Source organism: Sus scrofa, chromosome 1 (genome assembly GCF_054392235.1).
Source record: "Sus scrofa isolate SSC_HxYL_T2T_F1_AM1 chromosome 1, Sscrofa_HxYL_maternal_Yorkshire_Landrace_v2.0, whole genome shotgun sequence".
NCBI lineage: Eukaryota > Metazoa > Chordata > Mammalia > Artiodactyla > Suidae > Sus > Sus scrofa.
In genome coordinates, this window is record NC_139383.1 from 28,335,504 (window position 1) to 28,353,564 (window position 18,061).

Sequence of the window (18,061 nt, forward strand, 5' to 3'; positions counted from 1 at the left end):
AAACATCTCTCACACCAGCCCAGCTCTGGACCCCACCTCCCACCCCCGGAGAAAAGAGGAATATTCTTAACATTCAAAACTTCTTAATAGCTGCCAACTAAAAACGGGCAGTTGCCTCTACAAGGATTAAGTCACTAGCTGCTGCAGCTGCTGACCTTCAACACACCTTGAAAAGAGTTCAGGGAGGAGATCAGGAGTGAGGCATTCTATGCTCTGGGAAAAACTGGCCAAACAGACCTTTAGACAGATATTTTCAGAAGCAGATTTTATGAGGTCAAATGTTTGTATCTTCTCATATCTAGAAAAGCATTAAAACCATTAACAGTGACACTGTCTCCTCATGATTAGCAACGAGTCTCTGCCAAAATGAGTGTCTGATGGTACGTACCCCCCCCTTCACTAAAATCATTTATACTGACCTGACCCTAACATTCTGAAGTAGGTACCTCAGAGCTAGCTGAGATTCTGTCTCCCATGCTATAGTCTTCATTTTGCCCCAAATTAAACTAAACTCACAACTCTCATGTTGTACTTTTTTTTTTTGTTGTTGACATGTCCGTCAGCATATTTAAGTTATATATAAAGTGTTTTGAACAGAATCCTTTTTTGCATGTCTGAAGCAGTGGGTAGGTAATGATGATTTTCATTACATAAAAAGGATATCATATGTTTTTTATTTATATGTTAATTATGAATGTAAAACACAAAAGGTATTAATAAGAAAAGAATCTGAGCAGGAATTTTAATGAAAAATGTTATGCACATTCACCAACCACCAGAAAGGAAAAACTAAAACAAACACTACGCAAATTTTACAAAAGGAAACCCCATCAAAATCTCATTACCAATCTGAATTTTTTTCCATCTTCTTACAAATGCAAGAAAGGGAAGAAAGGGAGGGAGGAAGGAAGGAAGGGTGGAGGGAGAGAGAAAAACAGAGGGAAACTTTCTTAGTGGTATATTGGCGAAGACTACTATTTTCAAACTTCTATATGGTATACAAATAAATGTATAAAGCATCTGTGAAAAGATTTTGATTTCTAAAATACTGGCAGATTTATACCCTAGTGTATTGAGAATTATACGTTCCTTAATAGATTTATGTGTTTTGTGTCATGTTAATTTTAGGTTTATCCGAAACAACAAACCCTGCTCCCTGTTCTCCATGCTTGAGATGTTTAACTGTAAACCCAGACCCAGAGGAGATGCCAGCAGGAAAGCGCTGACCAGGCTGGATCCCACCACTGCTACATTCAGATTACATCCATTGGGAACTGAACTGCATCAAATCCCACCAGTCAGATGAGGCAGCCACCCCGTACAGAGGGGCAAGGTCTCAGAGCAGACCTCAATGGACAACCCATTTACCAAAAAAACTGCCCTCTGAGGATTCCTCCAACTTAATTATCAACATATTTTCAGTTATTCTCTAAAAGTAACCAGAAGTGGAGCTGAGGAGATATAAGTGAAATAACACAGATAATCTAGGACAGTGATTGGCACTTAGGAAAAAGATGCTTGTGTCACACTAAAGCCCACAGCTACAATGAACACAAAGCACATGCTGCAGCCATGGAGTGGTGGCGCATCAGCCTCTGAGGAGAGAAAAGGGGCGAGCACAGGTGGCCTTCTCTGGGGAGCAATAAATAGTCCCCCTGAGGAGAAATTCTCCAAAACCCAGGGACTTTCTTTGTTTTTGTTTTTTCTTGGCCATGAAGGTACTTTGGGGGTGAAATTATGTAAATTTGGATAAAGGCAAATTTTTAAGGGAAGTGGTAGAAATAAAGGATGGGAGAGGTGGAAGAATAAAAACAAACTAATGTTAAGCATCAATATTAATCTTATTGGGGTGAAGCACAGAATCTGGAAAGGAAAAAGACATCTAAGAGCCTCTTTTTAAAGATGAGACAGCTGAAGGCTCCAAAGTTTAAAAAGTCTGCCTTAACTTATGCAGGTCATCTCTGGAAGTTCTGAGCCTTCATGGGAGTTTCCTGATACTGAGGACATTTCTGCGACACTACAGTGCATCAGGGGTCAAGCCCACCGCAGACTGGGAACTCTCCTTACTTGTACCAAATGGCTACTGGCATCTGGGGTTGCTGTCAAAGTTCTTGAAGGACTCCTGCCTTTCAGAACCCCTTGGGGTTCCAAGTTCAAGAGATGATGGAAAAGACAGCAATGCACAGATTTAATTCACCTTCTCAAACCTGTACAATAGTTTAATTAACCAGTGGGGAAACTGGCTCTCCTTAACACTTTTTTTTTTTTTTTCTTTTTTCTTTTTAAAGCCACAACTAAGGCATATGGAAGTTCCCAGGCTAGGGATCAAATTAGAGCTGTAGCTGCCAGCCTACGCCACAGCCACAGCAACACCAGTTCCAAACTGCATCTGCAGCTTGCAGCAATGCCAGATCCTTAACCCACTGAGGTAGGCCAGGGATCAAACCCAGTCCTCATGGAGACAATGTTAGGTTCTTAACCCACTGAGCCACAGAGGGAACTCCAACGTTATATTTTTTAAGAACACCATTACAAATATATTTCAAAAGAATGACAATGCCTTCCACTGGTCATATTAAAGATTACAATACTAAAAGAAAATATCTGTATAGATAGAAAATTCAGGTTTTTTTCTTGAATTCAATTTGCATAGAGTTGTCTCTTCTGTTTTTGTTCATCATGACCTTCCTTCCAAACTTTCCTTTGTTCCTCCACTTCTTTGCACAAGCTCCACTATTTGTTTACATGTTCAACTAGAATGCAAGTTTCTTGAGGGTGGGGCTCATTGCTCATCTATCTTTTCATTCATTTCATCTCAACAGACAGAGACCTTGGCATGTTGAAAGCACACACTAATGTTTTTTGAATAAAGGTTTGACACTCATTTTTATATAAATGGAATTTTATTTATTTTTTTATTTTCTATTTAATTATTTATTTTTGTCTTTTTAGGCCTGCACCTGCAGCACACGTAGGTTCCCAGGCTAGGGGTCTAATAGGAGCTGCAGCCGCCGGCCTACACCAGAGCCACAGCAACGTGGGATCCGAACTGCATCTGTGATCTACACCACAGCTCATGGCAACGCTGGATCCTCAACCCACTGAGGCCAGGGATCAAACCCTCGACCTCATGGTTCCTAGTCAGATTCATTAAACACTGAGCCAAGATGGAAACTCCTAAATGGAATTTAAAAAAAAAAACTCCAAATAAGAATACTATGAAAAATTTGATCTAAAAAAAGTATTGTGGAATTCCCGTCGTGACTCAGTGGTTAATGAATCTGACTAGGAACCATGAGGTTGCGGGTTCGATCCCTGGCCTTGCTCAGTGGGTTAAGGATCTGGCGTTGCCATGAGCTGCGGTGTAGGTTGCAGACACGGCTGGGATCCCTAGTTGCTGTGGCAGTGGTGTAGGCCTGCAGCTACAGCTCCGATTAGACCCCTAGCCTGGGAACCTCCATATGCCACGGGAGCAGCCCAAGAAACAGCAAAAAGACAAAAAAATAAAATAAAATAAAAAATAAAAAAAGTATTGTCAGCAACAATCCAATATAATCAGTTTCTAGGTGATTAAACTGAGGTCTAGAGTAAGTTCATGGTTCAGAGTCGTCCAACTAGTTAGGGCCGGACTGAGGATACCCACTGGTCCCCGGTCTCTGACTTTGGCTTTTTAGTTTGCTTCATGCAGTCACTTTCTAAATAAGACTTAAATCATCCAGACACCTAAATGATTCTTGGGAAAGTATAAGTGCCTTGATTACACACTAGCACTTTGACACATTTTGTTCTCTTTGTTCATATCTCTAATAACGCTTGGAACATGGCAGATATTTGGTTAGTTTGGGTTTCTACATGACTTCTTTCCTCCTTCCCCTGCCAAATCTCCATATCAACCACTTTAAAGATTGCTAATATACCAAGTATGCATCACCTCATGAATCAAAGTTAGCATGTTGACAAAGCCACCTAAAAGATGCTTGTAAAACCTGTGGTACCCATGCTTCTAAGGATCCCAAAGCTACCCCCAAGGCAAGTTCTTAGAAGTGAGGATGCCCATGGGGAGGCCCTGAGGAGAAATGGGGACGCCACCATGGGGAGGTGCTGATAGAGATGGTCTCATCATGTTTCCAAATGCCAAATCCCTTCTTTCTCACTAGATGTTTCTCCTAGAAGAGAGACTCCTATTTGTCTATGGACTCCTGTGGAATATAAAAGCTGAATCCATGGGATGGTGGAGTCTTTGGGTAAAAACTTCTCAACACTGAGGGTCCTTCAATAAGTTATCTCTCTCACCTGATAGGTTACCCCCCAAAAGTCAATGTGAGTTGAACCACTTAGTATACCGTAGCTTTGACATTTAGATGTTCTAAAGTCTATTCTGGTTCTTAATTTTGACACTTCTCTTTAATATAATGAAGCCCTTTTAGTCTTGCTTGGGATTAGTTTGCTGCTTAATAAATTCCTTCCAACACTATGTTCTGTAAGTCAACAAGCAGCTTCCCCTGAGATTTGAGCCTAGCTAACAACACATTCAGCTTTGGAAGATTAATTACTAGGTAGAGGTATTTTCCAGGTGATACATTCTCACTTTGAGGAAACATGTTCCTTTGACTTTTGCACCTATTTGGGATAAAATGGTCCTTTGGCTGAAAAGAATACCAGTCAATGTTTGGAATGCCCTCCTCAACGGATGATACTTTAGGCTGGACTAACACCAGAAACTTTTTTCAAAGACAGTTGAAAATACCATATTTGAAAATCATTTAACTAATTTACAATATATGAAAAGTAGTACATTCTCAGCAAACATTTTAACTAGGTATTTATTAAGAGCTGACAATGGGTAACTGTGCTGAAAACCGTGTAAGGCATTATAAGATGTACTGGCACAATTATTTTTCCTAAGTTGATGTCTGCTTCTGACACATCTTGGATTTTTCCACCCTTACCCTAAGGAATTTGATTCAAAAAAGAGTTTCTCTCAGCTAACTGGCTGACATATAGTCACCAGTGATTTTGTCTCATGTTGTTCAACTGAGTGAGTACACTCTGAAATCAGTGTCAGGTAAAAGTCATTATAAAAAGGATGCAGACCTTGGAGTTGCAGCTCATTAACTTTGGGTTTCTACTTTGGACAAAAAGCAACTTCATTTTATTAGAGAAAATGTCAATCAAGACATAACTACTGACACCCGTCTTTGTTTCACCAGCCAGTAATGAAAGATAAAGCAGAGGAAATGGAGGAGCTGCAGTTAGGCATTTGCAACACACAAAGTCCTTGTTTTCCCACTAGGCGCTGCAGAAAAGCAATTGTCCATTCACAGCACATCCTCTGCATTTCAGAGCTAATATTTTTGCAGTTCTTAACTTGGTACATTACACTCTTATGCGGTTAATTTTGTTAACCCTTTGAAATGCATGATGTGTTTTACACCTTGCTTCATCTTACTGCTAACATGACCCAGTTGTAAAAATTTCTAAGTGTTGAGAATAGAAACCTTTGAAAAAATCAAGGAGTTCTGGAAACAGAGAAATGGTTTCAAACAATCCTGTCTTACTTGCTATTGCATAACTTTGAGAAGGGTAATAAGGAAATCCATTGTTAACCATGTATTACTTGAATTGCTCCTACAATAAATGATTCTTTGGATAGGAATGATTTTTAGCAGGGGTCCCCTTCAACCCGTAATAATAATAATGTGCCACAGAAAACATTAGCTCTGGGTTTAATTGCTCTGCTTCCTGCAACAGTTAGTGGTTTACTGTATATAAATGCATATGCCTGTCTCCAGGGGCAAAGAGGTTTACTCCAACATTTTAATAGTCATTCTGGCTGAACACATGAAGACCAGTCTATAGATGATTAATTAGTCCCCAGGTTCAATCACTCAAACCCCTAATTAAATATCTCACTCTGCTTTCAACTATTATAGTAAAAGATAATTAGCAAATTTGTAGTACTAATATAGAAGTTTTTATTTTCCTTTATAAATAATGTAATCTAAATCACTGGTCAGATAACTCAGTGCCTGCATTTCCCCTGTTGACTTCCAAATCTAGAACATTAAAAAAAAAAAAAATGCAACAAAGTGATAAAGTGCATTTTGCCCAAGAATTCATTTTTCTGACACATCTTCCATTGGTTTTTCTACTTTCAATCTCATTGCCAGCTTCTTCCTCTCTTCCTATTAATTTTTCATCTATCAACAAACATGACAAACAAGAGACGAGAAAAATGGATTTTCTTTTTCCCTGTTCCAAAACACTCAACAATCTTTTTACCAACATTTTTCTGTCCTGTCCCACCAAAAAGAACAAATGACTCAACTCTAAGATTTACACTGGAGAAGAAGTATTACATTGCATTCATTAAAAAAAGAAAAAGAAAAAGGAGGGGAGGGGGGAAGCAGCCCTCCTCAGGAGGGGCTCAAAATGCAGCGAAAAGGCCAGAGTGTCTCATTAGGCTGCTCGGAATGAAACAGTTAATTCAGGGTAAGTGATAATGTTTAGTCAGTTCGCCTAGAAAAAGGAAGGAAATTCAAAAGCTGGTTGCTGTAGTAACAATCACAGACCCAAAAAGACACACGTACAGGTTCATTTCAAATAAAACTCCAGCCATCACTCTTTGATTCTGTTCTCTCAAGAAAAACGAGTTGCCGCTGAAATTTGTTGTACCTACCTCAACCATTAAACAAGACATTTAACCATAGTGGCAGTTCTGTGACCTTTGAATGCCGTGAAATCTCTGAGCGGTGCTGCTTGTTCATGAAGACTTGTGCTGCGGAATCCAGCAACTTCATCCAGGATTAGGGATATAATTAAGTAAAAAAGAAAAAGAAAAAAGAAAGAAAGAAAAAGAAAAAAAAAAAAAAAAAAAAAAAAGGAAAGAAAGAAACACAGGAGCACACAGAGAGATCTGGAAGGAGGGAAGGTAGAAAGAGAGATTCTTTCTGGGGGAGGGCACCACGCTTCTCCCAGGCCAGTGCTGGGACAGAGCCGAGCCTGCTGCAGTGCCCAGACCCACCGACTGGCTGGGGGAGCCGGCAGCCGGCCTGCCAGGCTGGGAGGTGCTGTCAGTTGCCACAGGCAAGGAAAAGCAAAGACCAATCGGCTTCAACTCAGGCAGCTTACTGGAGTGGAGCCTTTTCTGTTTATGTTTCCTCATTTCAAGAGTGACGTCAAAGGGTTTAGTTTTTCCTCTGCATGTGCTATTAATTTTAAAGTGCTGTGCTATGGGAAGAATGTGCGTGTGCCTGCGGTTAGCCCGGGCACCCCACTCTCGGGAGAACCCAAGATACATTTTCTATTTTCAGGAATAAATTTTAACAATTTAAAATACCCTGCTTGTGGTTAGGTGGATCAAAAACAAAATACACAAGAAACACTAAGCTACATGATAGCAGCAAGCTTTTTCCTTTTTTCCCAAATGCCAGTGTATATACATTTGCCCACTTGCCAGCTGTTGCTTGTTTTTGAACTAATTCGTTTTTACCCTTACCTAAAAATGAGTGGTTAATCTTGATAGCCGTGGATGCAGAATTGCGCAAGAAAGCTGGTGAGCAATATTATGTGCAGTGAGAAACAGAAATCATGTTTATGCTGCTGATCCCTGCTTTTCTCTCTTTGCCCCAGCTTATGTGGTGAAGCATCAGGATTATTCATGCCAGGGAGATCCCCCTGCAACTCCCCACAGGGAGTCATTCGAGAAGGGGGAGGGACACAGGGATGGCACACAGTGGGGTCTGGGGCTTTGGCACCTCCTCTCCCAAAGGGTGTGAGGGTGCAGTTATTTAGGGATACTTCCCCTACCAGGGCTCCCAGCTCATCCCTGTCTTTCTCTTCCCACTCTGGAAAATCTTCATGGTGGCCATCTGTTGTTTCTGCCTCCCCCATGTTCTCGCCCTTCTCCCCCCGCCCCATTCTGCTAACAGAACCTCTTTTTTTCTCTTGGAAACTTTCCTTCCTCTATCTATAGAATGCATAGCCTTACCCCAAAGACCCTCCGCCACAAAAGAACTCTAAGGGGCATGTGACCCAGACTGACCAATCTGATTTCTCCACTGCTTTAGACACACAAATTGTTTACTTATGGAATTCGAGAAAAGTGAGTCTTTTTCAAACATGAATACTGATTCTTTGAGAAAAAAGGTATTTATATCTCTCTGCGATCCTACATGCTAGGACTAAGCAAGACTGGAGTTGCTGGTTTTCATCTTTGATGTTGAAGATACAGCAGTGAACAAAACAGGTGGCATCTGCTTTCATGTAGTTTACATTTGGGGGAAGAGGGAGACAGACCAGAGAAATAAGTAAATATATAATGTTGGTTGGTAATAAGGGCTTTGAAATAAAGGAAAGTAAGGGTACAGAGGTGTGTGTGTTTGTGTGTGTGTGTTTGTGTGTTTGCATATAGAATTGGTGGGATTTCAAGGTATGGAATGTGGGAAAAAGAGAGGAACCAAAGATAATCCCCAGGATCATAGCTTGAGAAAACTGGAATAGAGTAGCCACTTAATGACATGGGGAAGCCTGGGAGAAGAACCTGGTTTTGAAGCGAACTTAAGAGTGGTTCTGGACCTTCATTCAACAGCAACAAATATTTATTGATTGCCTACTCTGTGCCAGGCACTATTCTAAGTGCTAGAGACAAAGCAGTGACAAATATAAACAAATTAACCCCAAAGTCCTTGCCCTCATGAAACTTAGATTCATTTGACAAGAAACAGACACTAACAATAGGATATTTTATAGTGATAATATTGTGGAGGAAAAAAAATGTGACAGGAAGGGTTACTGGTCAGATAGGGGCTTGCAATTTTAAACTGAATATCCAAGGAGGATCTTACTGCAAAGGTGGTATTTGAACAAGATGAAGTTGATGAGGAAAGAACAAGGGAAAAAGCAAGTATGAAGGCTCTGAGGTGGGAGTGTGGAAGATGAGTAGTAGCAGATGGCAATGGGCCTAGAGGGCACAGATTGTGCAGGGCTTTCTTGTTATTGTAAAGACTTCGGCTTTTACTCTGAAAAAAGATTTTATACTATCATCTCCATAGATGCAGAAAAAGCTTTTAACAAAATTCAACACCCATTTATGATAAAAAAAACTCTCCAGAAAGTGGGCACAGAGGGACCCTACCTCAACATAATAAAGGCCACATATGACAAACCCACAGCTAATGTCATATTCAACAGTGAAAAGTGGAAAACACTTCCTCTAATATCAGGAACAAGACAAGGATATCCATTCTTGCCACTTGTATTCAACATAGTTTTAGAAGTCCTAACCATAGCAATCAGGGAAGAAAAAGAAATAAAAGGAAGCCAAATTGGAAAAGAAGTAAAACTGCCACTGTTTGAAGATGACATGATACCATAAATAGAAATCCTAAAAATGCTACCACAAAACTACTAAAGCTCATCAATTAATTCAGTAAAGTTTCAGGATACAAAATAAATACTCTGGAAGAAGTAAGATTTTAAGAAGAGGAGGGAGGTGATCTGACTCACATTTTAACAGGCTCACTGTGGCAGCTGTGTGGAGGTCAGACTGGAGGAAGAGGGATTGACAGAGGTATATTGTAATAAAACAAGCCAGACATCATGGTGACATCAACCAGGATGGTTTTGTTGGAGGTGGATAGAAGTGGATGGCTTCTGATTATATTTTGGTGTTAGAGACAATAGGATATTTAAAATAGATTAGATGCTAGGTATAAGGGAGGGAGTTAGTGACAGGAACCAAAATGTTGGGTTCCACTAAATAAAAGAATGGAGCTAGCATTGACCAAGAGACAGTGGGAAGAACAGCTTTTCCAAGGAAGATGAAGAGTTTGACAGTGAGCATATTACCTTTGTTTAGAAAATATCTACATGGAAATATTGAATAGGCAGGTGAATATACAAGCCTGGAGTTCAGGGGACAGTTTTAGGCTATAGCCATAAATTTGGAAGTCATTGTGTATTTAAAGTACTGAAGCCATGAGACTGGATGTGATTACCAAGGAAATTAGTATACAGATGGAAAGGCCTCAGGTGGTCCAAGATTAAGTAGTCAGGAATAGGAGAAAGACCCCATTAAGGAGACTGAGAAGGAGTCTTCAAGAGGTAAGAAAAAAACTAACAGGATGATGTCTTATAAATCAAATGAAATTTTCATTAATGAGCTTTGTAAAATGAAAATTAGATGAAGACTGAAAATTAACCCTTAAATTTAAAATGTGTAATTATTTGTGCTTTTGACAAAATCAGGTTCAATACAGTAGAAGGGGTAAAAGAACCAAGGGCAGATGAAGTGGTATTTAATGCTGTGAGTGAGCATGAAATCATTTAGGGAATGAGAAGAGATTCAAGGCTAAACTCTGGTATCTTCCAATGTTTAGAAAAGGGGAAATTGAGGATTACCCAGCAAAGGAGACCAAAGAGTAGCCACAGAAGTAGATGCAAAACTGAGATTCTGGTCCCTCAGAAGTCAAGTTAACAAGTCAGTGCCATAGACTGCATTGTGTCTCCCTAACCCCTACTCACCCAAAACATGTATTTATGCCCTAACCTCCAATGCCACTGTATTTGGAGTTAGGGCCTATAAGGGTGTAATTAAGGTTAACCGAGGTCATAAGGGTGGGACTCTAAAACCAATAGGTCTGGTACCTGAATAAGAAAAGGAAGAGAGGAGTTCCCACTGTGGCTCAGTGATAACGAACCCTACTAGTATCCATGAGGATGAGTGTTCAATCCTTGGCCTCACTCAATGGGTTAAGGATCCAATGTTGCTGAGAGCTGCAGATCCAATGTTGCAGATGAGATTTGGATCCTGTGTTGCTGTGGCTGTGATGTAGGCGGGCGGCTGTAGCTCTGATTCAACCCCTAGCCTGGGAACTTCCGTATGTGGCCCTAAAAAGACCAAAAAAGAAAAGAAAAAAGAAAGAAAGAAGGGGAAGAGACACCAGAACTCTCTCACTCCACCATGTGAGGATATAGCCGAAAAGCTTTCTCCAGCCATCAACTCTGCTGGCACTTTGATCTTGGACTTGAAGTCTCCAGAAATGTGAATCAATTTCTATTGTTAAATACCCAGACTGTGATGTTTTGTTATCCAACCTGGGTGGACTAATTAGTCAATTATTTGAGTCAATAAATTCTCTTTTCTGCCTGCAGCCATTTAAATTGGCTTTCTGTCACCTGTAACGGAAAGAGACCTAACAAATTCAACATGCACTGTCAATATTTCCTAGAGGTGAGCCTCCTCTTCTTGATATACTTGACCACTTGTAGCTTGAGAAATGTTAAGGATACGTCTATATCTATCTTATCATTTCTATGAAACACAATACTAACTAGTTTTCCGAGGCACAGTGGTTAACGAATCCGACTAGGAACCATGAGGTTGCGGGTTCGATCCCTGCCCTTGCTCAGTGGGTTAACAATCTGGCGTTGCCATGAGCTGTGGTGTAGGTCACAGACGTGGCTTGGATCCTGCGTTGCTGTGGCTCTGGCGTAGGCCGGCAGCTACAGCTCCGATTCGACCCCTAGCCTGGGAACCTCCATATGCCGTTGGAGCGGCCCAAGAAATGGCAAAAAGACAAAAAAAAAAATAAATAAATAAAATAATAATAATAATACTTTGGAGTGTTTTTGAAACACAGCATTTGAGTAAACACATTTTCTGCAATTTATTAGTTATAAAAATAATCTTAAAGGAGCCGCCTTATTTTAGCCTCTTAATTTTCTTCTGAAACTCCCTTCTTATGCAGCCCCTGACTCATAGAAATGACCACTCTTGGTCATTTTCTCTCCTTTACAATTCAACTATTTTATCTCTTATTGGAATAGGAAATAGAATTCTTCTCTTGCTACATCTCTAGAAAGATAAATTTCTTAGTGACCTTAGAGAGATTAAACTTGTTCAAGAAATGCTAAGTATGTATTACTGGCAGACTTCAGTGGTACATGTTTAACATACTATTGGTGTTGACATAGATCAATAGGATGTGATCTCTATCTCTGAGTTATGTGCTTGGCTTTAAAAATAAGACCCATGTTTTATAATAGTGATAGAAGAGTGATAAGAGCAAAGATGCAACATGGGCTTCAAATTTTAAAGGTACATAAGACAAAAATGGATATTCAGAGAAAGGGGAGATTATTACATTTATATGGGGCAATTGGGGAATACCTTACATAATGTTGGAGATTTCATTTGTCCTGAACCAGGACACATGTTATGTTGAAGGACTGACCTGAAATATGGGAAAAGAGTAATTTATTATATTATTTTATTAATATATTATAAGCCCAACATGGTAGATTAGTGAAAAGTATATAAAGTTAAACCTGGAATCTGACCTTTACTCATTAGGGAATGAGGGCTTTTTAAAGGTCTGTGAGTAGGGAATTAAAATAACAGTGTATTACTATTAGCAAAATAGTCTAATGCTGGATATAGATAATTAAATTGGTGGTTACAATACGGTGGAGTGAGTAATGTGCTTGGAGAAGTTCAGGGTGATTTGGGAGTGTATAAGCAAGAAATCAGCATCAGGTTTTTAACTCAAGAAGGCTTCTCCCTGAAGAAAGTGACATCTGAGATGAGGTCTGAAGGATAGGTAAAAGGTACTATGGTAAAAAGGAGGTCTATCTGAGATGAGGAGGCAATATACCAACAAAAAGACAGGGTACCAGGAATGCAAAAATAACACAAAGACAGACAGACAAAGATGAGAATGGTTCATTCTAGGGACCAAAGCAAGCTCAGTTTGGCTGTAGGGATAAAAAATGAAGACAGCATGGGCCTTTCCATCTTATTAAGAAATTGAGACTTTGTTCCAAGAGAAATGGGGATATATTGAAGAGTTTTAAACAATTAGGAACATGACCAAATTTGTATTGAAATATTAGTTTGCTGAAATATTAGTTTGACAGTTGTGTGGAGACCAGAAGAAGGAAGTCTAGAGACAGAAAAACCAGAAGAAAAACTATGGTGGCTTGGACTAGGAGGGCGGTGATGTGAAAGGAGCGATATGAGCAGATTTAACAGTTGGTTAGGAATGTCATCAATGCAATTTGGTGATGGATTGACGGTTAAAGATGAGAGATTTACTGTGGCGTGAGATGGTCAAGGATGGCACTCAGGTTTCAGGCATGACAAATGGGTGCCACTTGTTGAGTTTGGTCTGGCAGGGAAGAAATCACACTTATGGTTACCAAAGGGGAAATCATGAGGGGAGGGATAAGTTAGAGGAGGATGGGTTTAACATATACACACTACTATATATGAAATAGATAACTAACAAGGACCTACTGTATAGCACTGAGAAATCTACTTGACATTGTGTAAGAACCTATATGGGAAAAATAATAGATACATGCAAAGTATTAACTGGTTCACTTTGCTGTACACCTGAAACTAATACAACATTAAAGTCAACAATACTCCAATAAAATTTTTTTTTTTGTTTTTTGTCTTTTTAGGGCCTCACCCGCAGCATATGGAGGTTCCCAGGCTAGGGGTCTAATCGGAGCTGTTGTTGCTGGCCTACACCACAGCCACAGCACTGCCAGATCTGAGCCATGTCTGCGACCCACACCACAGCTCACAGCAACACAGGATCCCTAACCCACTGAGCGAGGCCAGGGATCGAACCTGAAACTTCATGGTTCCTAATCAGATTAATTTCTGCTGTGCCAAGATGGGAACTCACAATAAAATTTTTTAAAAGAAAAAAAAATAAAGTGAAGATGGATATGTTGCTATAAAATTCAACAGAAGAACCAGGCTAGAAGTTTTGATACCATCATGTTGATGAAGTAAGTCATATGAGCCAATGGGATCACTCAGGAAGTATGCCTATGAGAACAGAAGAGAGACTGGGGAAAAAACTAAAAGGAACCCCAATATTTAAGGGATAGACAAAGGAAAAGACACCTATACTAATACAGACAAAGCGGTAACATAAGAAAAAAACAGAAGAGAATCTGTCATTATAGAATCTGAGGAAAAATCTATTTCAAGATGTAAAGGGGGAAACAAAAGAATTAAATAGCTATGAAAATTATAATATTATGTTGGTGTATATATACATATAGAGAAAAATAAATCAACGGAACAGAATGAAGTCTAAAAGAGAATCAATGTGTACACCAAAACTTAGTATATGATAAAGATAATCTTTTGAATGGAGAAAGAATCGACCACTTAGTAAATGATGTTGGGACAAGGCCAGCCACTTGCAAATACAATATCCAAACAAGGTAAACTTAGATTCATTCCAGAAATCCATTCATAAGTATAAACTACAGTTAGATAAGACTTAAACATGAAAAACCAAAACCACAAAATTATCAGAAAATATATGATTGGAAATAAGTGATCTCAAAGTAGAGAAGACCTTTAAAGAAACAAACAAGCAAAGACCACAGAGAAAGTTGGTAAGGTATATTACACCAAAATTGAACTCTGTATGCTTGAAAGACATTAAAATAAAGTTAAAAGACAAAGGACAGATTTAAAGATATCTTCAACCTATATAAAACATACATAATATGCATTATAATAAACATGCAATATACAATATTATACCTTAATATAATGCCATTAGATTTATAAACCAAAAAAGAGGATCTGGGTAAAAAAAAACAAAAGGAGCACCAATATTTAAGGGGTAGGCAAAGGAAGAGAAACCTACAAAACTATGGAGAAAAAAAAGTAGCAATTTAAGAAGGGAAAAAAGCAAGTTGTATCGTAGAACCCATTCCCCCTGCCCAAAAAAAATGTTTTGAGGAAGGTAAAACAGGATTTTTTTTTTTTTTTTTTTTTTTAGGGCCATACATGCAGCTTATGGAAGTTCCCAGACTAGGGGCACAATCAGAGCTGCAACTGCCAGCCTACAGATCCCAGCCATGTCTGCTACCTACACCGCAGTTCACACTGCAGCTCACCACAACGCTAGGTCCTTAACCCACTGTGCAAGGCCAGGGATCAAACCCTCATCCTCATGGATACCACTGGTATCTGGTTTGTTACCACTGAGCCACACCGGGAACAAGAGTCAGAATTTCAAAGTTCAGAAGTTTTAAGACTTGAAAAGCAAGATAGGTATAACTTCTAACACCCTCGGGGGGCCAGGGCAACTCATCACCCTCTCTCTCAGCTCCTCTCTCTCGGGACAGAGGCCCAAGCTCAGGGCTCTATCCTCATCCTCGTCCCGAACCTGACCCTTCTGGCAGACACCACCCTTCCAAATCTATCAGCTGACCACTTCCGTCAGCTGACTCTATATTCTGTACCACCTTCCCCTCTCTGCTTCATTATAACCCTACTGCCCATCTGAATCCTCCTCCTTGTTGGTGATAGGATAGCAGGGCAGGGAGAGCCTATCTTAATGCCTTGGAAAATGGATTTTTTACTTCATTCCAGGAAAGCTTTTGATAAGCATAAAGTAAAGAATGTTTACTAATATTTATTGAGCAAATAAATTGTGATTTACAATTTTCCCTATTATGAGCCAGAGTTTATAGATACATCATCAAAATACATTAAGAATGAATCCCTTAAAATTTGACGAGAGAGAAATATTGGCCTCACTACTGGATTTCCTCTTCTGCGTTTAAAATGCTTTGCATTTTCAATTATTTTCTCTTTTCCTTCTATCACTTACTGTTCTTTCACCAAAACTGTTTCCCAAATCAACACTAAATTTAGAGACCATGCCTCCAAAGTAGTAATTCAGCTCAGAGCCAGGCAGAAATATCACATAGAAAGAATAACTGGAAAGCAAGGAGCAATGTGTTTTGAAGAAGGTAAAACAGAAAAAAAAAAAAAAAAAAAAAAAAAAGGTAAAAAAAAAAAATTCTGTTTTACTCTACCATGTAACATTTAGCATTAACCATTTCACACCAGGGCAAATTGTAAATCACAACTTAGCTTTGGTTATGCACTTCCTCCTGTGTCCCTGGACTCCTTCTCAGCCTGCAGGGCATCAGGAAACTATTTCTACAGCTCTGTCCTCCCCGCCACCCTTTCCAGATGCCTGTGAGCACACCTTCTTGAAGGCAACCCCTTGGTGGCATCTTCTAGCCCCATTCTCCCACTCATCTTCCACCCATTTGGGGGTCCATTTTCCACTTCTCTGCTTTCTGCTGTCCAAGGTGGGAACTGCTGCCGTGTCATCAACCAGTTTTCAGAAAGTACCTATTCTGAACAGAGATAGGTTATTCTGATAACCTAGTCCACACTAAAGGTCTTATACAAGAAAAAAAAAAAGTTTCATCATGACTCCCATGGCTATTTACTTCCAAAATGGAATTTTCTAATCTAGAGACATGTTATGGGCAGAACTGCAGAATTGTCCCCGTGAATCCATATGTTGAAGCCCTAACTCCAATACCTCAGAATGTGACTATATTTGGAGCAAGGGCCTTTAAAGAGGTAATTAAGTTAAAATAAGGTCATAAGAATGGAGCCCTAACTCAATATCGTTAAGTGTCATTATTAGAAGAGATTAGGACACCGACAGGTACAGAGGGAGAAAAGGGAAAAGACATCCATCTGTGAGCCCCAAAGAAAAGCCTCAGAATAAAATCAATGCTGCCATCATCTTGATTTTGAACTTCTGGCTTCCAGAACTGTGAGGACACACATTTTTGTTATTTAAGTCACCCAGTCTGTGACATTTTGTTATGACAGCTCTAGCAAACTAATACAGGGCAGAAGACAGGCCCTAAGACAAAGAGTTTGGGGAAAGCAGCTTCCTCAGAACACAGAAGTAAAAAGTCTTGTGTACTGGACTGCTTGCACGTTTCTTTTCATCGTATCAAAATATATTTTCCCACAATTTACATTTTGTTTTTCATATTAAGTACATTTTCAAATTGCTAAAAATTTTGCTTTCTACAATACAGCAATTATAATTTAAGTCCTAATGCATTAAAAATAATTTGAGTTAATTAATTTCTTTGCACTGTTATATCAGGATTCTTTATAGCAATTACCTTGAAAGCATTTAAAATAGAGGTGCCATTTATAAAGCGCTACTCTTTATGCATTTTTTTTTAATGCTGGGATTTTTCTGAGCTATTAGAAAAATGACCAACATTAAAAAAATTATCATGACCAAAGTTCAGATCCATAATAAAAAAAAATTTAAACTAAGGTGTTATTATTAATTTTAAGGGATTCCCTAAAATAGCAAGCTGCATGGGGGCTTTAAAACCTGAATTCCATTTAAGGAGAGTTCGACTCACATATTATTTTTCAGGAGTCTTCTAGTGGGTAGGAAAACACTTTAGTCTGTATTTTAGGAAAACACATAGACATCTTTCCTGAGTATTCAGTAATATACCACCTAGCTAGTAAACTTTAAGAGGTCACTGGACCAAGTCTAACTAACTATGTAATGTTTCTAGCACCTGATGTCATTAATACACAGCTCTTTGATGACTGAATTGATGAACAAGTTAGAATGGGTGGAGAATATATGTGTAAGTCAAAGAAGACTGAGAGGAGGTCCTTACAACAGCATACCCAGTAACCCAGGGACAGTTAAATTGTGTTGGGAATCCAGGATATATGAACCCAGGGGGAAAGAAACTGGATACTTTATTGAGTGACCAAGGCATGGGGCTCTTATTTTGCAGGAGGACAAAGATTTTGATGGGTAGGGGCAGCGGAATAAATATTCCCTCTAGCATTAAAGTAAAACTGTAAGAAATTATGTCTCAGGGAAAGGTTGCTAGCAACTGGAAACTCCACAATTACATTTATTTTGGGGACCTCAGAAGAACAATGGAAATACATGCAGAACTGGCATGATGTGGGTGGAGACAGTAAAATGAGAATTAGATACTTTGCTGCTTCTAAAGATAATAAACCAGGTATTTCCTGAGAAATAGATTCTTGTATTAAAGGAGGGGGCAGTTTATTCATTTCAGGTCTCTTATCTCAGTGTCACTAACTGGCTTTAACCAATCACTTAAGAAACAGAACAAGGGTATGCATCTCACAGCTTCATGACTGAGGAGATGACTAACTTGTAACATTATCAGATGTTCCTAGATGTGGCTAAGT

The 18,061-nt window shown here is 39.3% G+C and overlaps 1 protein-coding gene and 1 long non-coding RNA gene across 12 annotated transcripts in view; one reads left to right on the forward strand and one right to left on the reverse strand.

The window, feature by feature from the left end:
- Nucleotides 1–18,061, reverse strand: part of PDE7B (phosphodiesterase 7B) — a 608,116-nt gene that overhangs the window by 337,291 nt on the left and 252,764 nt on the right. For 3 of the 11 annotated variants that reach the window (XR_014803076.1, XM_021087547.2, XM_084955455.1), the window contains exon 1: nucleotides 6,680–7,132. The exons of the other annotated variants lie outside the window; for them this stretch is intronic. Coding sequence is in view for 2 of the 3 variants with exons in the window: in XM_021087547.2 (XP_020943206.1) it covers nucleotides 6,680–6,700 (21 nt within the window). In the remaining variant the exon portion in view is untranslated. Of the gene's footprint in view, nucleotides 1–6,679; nucleotides 7,133–18,061 lie in introns of those variants that run through there. 11 annotated transcript variants of the gene reach the window in all.
- Nucleotides 1,686–6,891, forward strand: LOC146405994 (uncharacterized). Its single transcript, XR_014803165.1, has 2 exons — nucleotides 1,686–2,990; nucleotides 3,567–6,891. It is a non-coding gene; the product is annotated as an uncharacterized LOC146405994 (long non-coding RNA).